Here is a 1,758-nt window from a genome sequence, read left to right on the forward strand (position 1 = left end):
CAAAAAATATAGAACTGGTATGATAATGAAAATTAACCTTAAACAAAGTCAGAGCAGTTGCATAAAAGATAATATTTTCCAAAATCTGTGGACTCCAGACAAAAGTAGAGAGACAGGTACAAAGTTAAAAAAAGCTACTATAATTTGATGACTATAATGTTATACTTACATTTTTGACCTTTAATAAGAAAGGAACACCAAAGGTTGAATAGATTTCCTGAAATATAAAGAAAACTATTAAGATCATATTCTTTATTTCGTTTATTATGGAGTTTGTTTTACATTAGACCTTCCCTTGTCTGTCTCCATGAATCACTGTTGGTGAGCGAACATTTACCATATGTTTTGAAGCAGTAATAATTTATAGGTAATAATAATGAGAGAAATCCCAAGTGACAAGACTGAAACAAACCTTCTGAAAATGTGCCACTGGAATAAGAAGTTCATCATCAGCTAGTTCATCTTCATCTTTGGGGATTTCTTCAATACGATATGTTTTAGTACCAGCAGCAGGGTTAAATGTGTCTAATGTTGTAAATTCTTTTTGAACAGCTAATATCTTATAACTTATAATATCTAATAATCTGAAATAGAAAGTTATATAAATGTAATGTTTAACATGTGTTATAAGTTATATCTTATCTGAAATATAGAGTTCAAATAATCCACTATAACATGTGTTATAACTTATCTAATAATCTGAAATAGAAAGTTATATAAATGTAATGTTTAACATGTGTTATAAGTTATATCTTATCTGAAATATAGAGTTCAAATAATCCACTATAACATGTGTTATAACTTATCTAATAATCTGAAATAGAAAGTTATATAAATGTAATGTTTAACATGTGTTATAAGTTATATCTTATCTGAAATATAGAGTTCAAATAATCCACTATAACATGTGTTATAACTTATCTAATAATCTGAGATATAAATTTATATAGATATAATGTTTAACATGTGTTATAAGTTATATCTTATCTGAAATATAGAGTTCAAATAATCCACTATAACATGTGTTATAACTTATCTAATAATCTGAGATATAAATTTATATAAATATAATGTTTAACATGTGTTATAAGTTATATCTTATCTGAAATATAGAGTTCAAATAATCCACTATAACATGTGTTATAACTTATCTAATAATCTGAGATATAAATTTATATAAATATAATGTTTAACATGTGTTATAAGTTATATCTTATCTGAAATATAGAGTTCAAATAATCCACTATAACATGTGTTATAACTTATCTAATAATCTGAGATATAATTTATATAAATGTAATGTTTAACATGTGTTATAAGTTATATCTTATCTGAAATATAGAGTTCAAATAATCCACTATAACATGTGTTATAACTTATCTAATAATCTGAGATATAATCTATATAAATGTAATGTTTAACATGTGTTATAAGTTATATCTTATCTGAAATATAGAGTTCAAATAATCCACTATAACATGTGTTATAACTTATCTAATAATCTGAGATATAAATTTATATAAATATAATGTTTAACATGTGTTATAAGTTATATCTTATCTGAAATATAGAGTTCAAATAATCCACTATAACATGTGTTATAACTTATCTAATAATCTGAGATATAAATTTCAAACAACCCAATGTAAACTTTGATTTTTACATACTGACACTCTCAAAAGCACAGACATTGGCATCAGAATCTCATCTAGAATATCTGAACACCTTGCAGACGACAATCTAACTAACTTCTTGCTT

At 24.6% G+C, this 1,758-nt stretch overlaps 1 protein-coding gene across 1 annotated transcript in view; it reads right to left on the reverse strand.

The window, feature by feature from the left end:
- Window positions 1-169: 169 nt before the first annotated feature.
- LOTGIDRAFT_176495 (hypothetical protein) overlaps window positions 170-1,758 on the reverse strand; it is a gene marked incomplete at both ends in the record, with an annotated part of 8,686 nt that continues 7,097 nt past the window's right edge. Inside the window, 2 exons of the mRNA XM_009051321.1 lie at window positions 170-217; window positions 413-584. Of these exons, the coding sequence (XP_009049569.1) occupies window positions 170-217; window positions 413-584 (220 nt within the window). The remainder of the gene's footprint in view (window positions 218-412; window positions 585-1,758) is intronic.

The sequence above is a fragment of the Lottia gigantea genome, assembly GCF_000327385.1.
Source record: "Lottia gigantea unplaced genomic scaffold LOTGIsca_1633, whole genome shotgun sequence".
Taxonomy (NCBI): domain Eukaryota; kingdom Metazoa; phylum Mollusca; class Gastropoda; family Lottiidae; genus Lottia; species Lottia gigantea.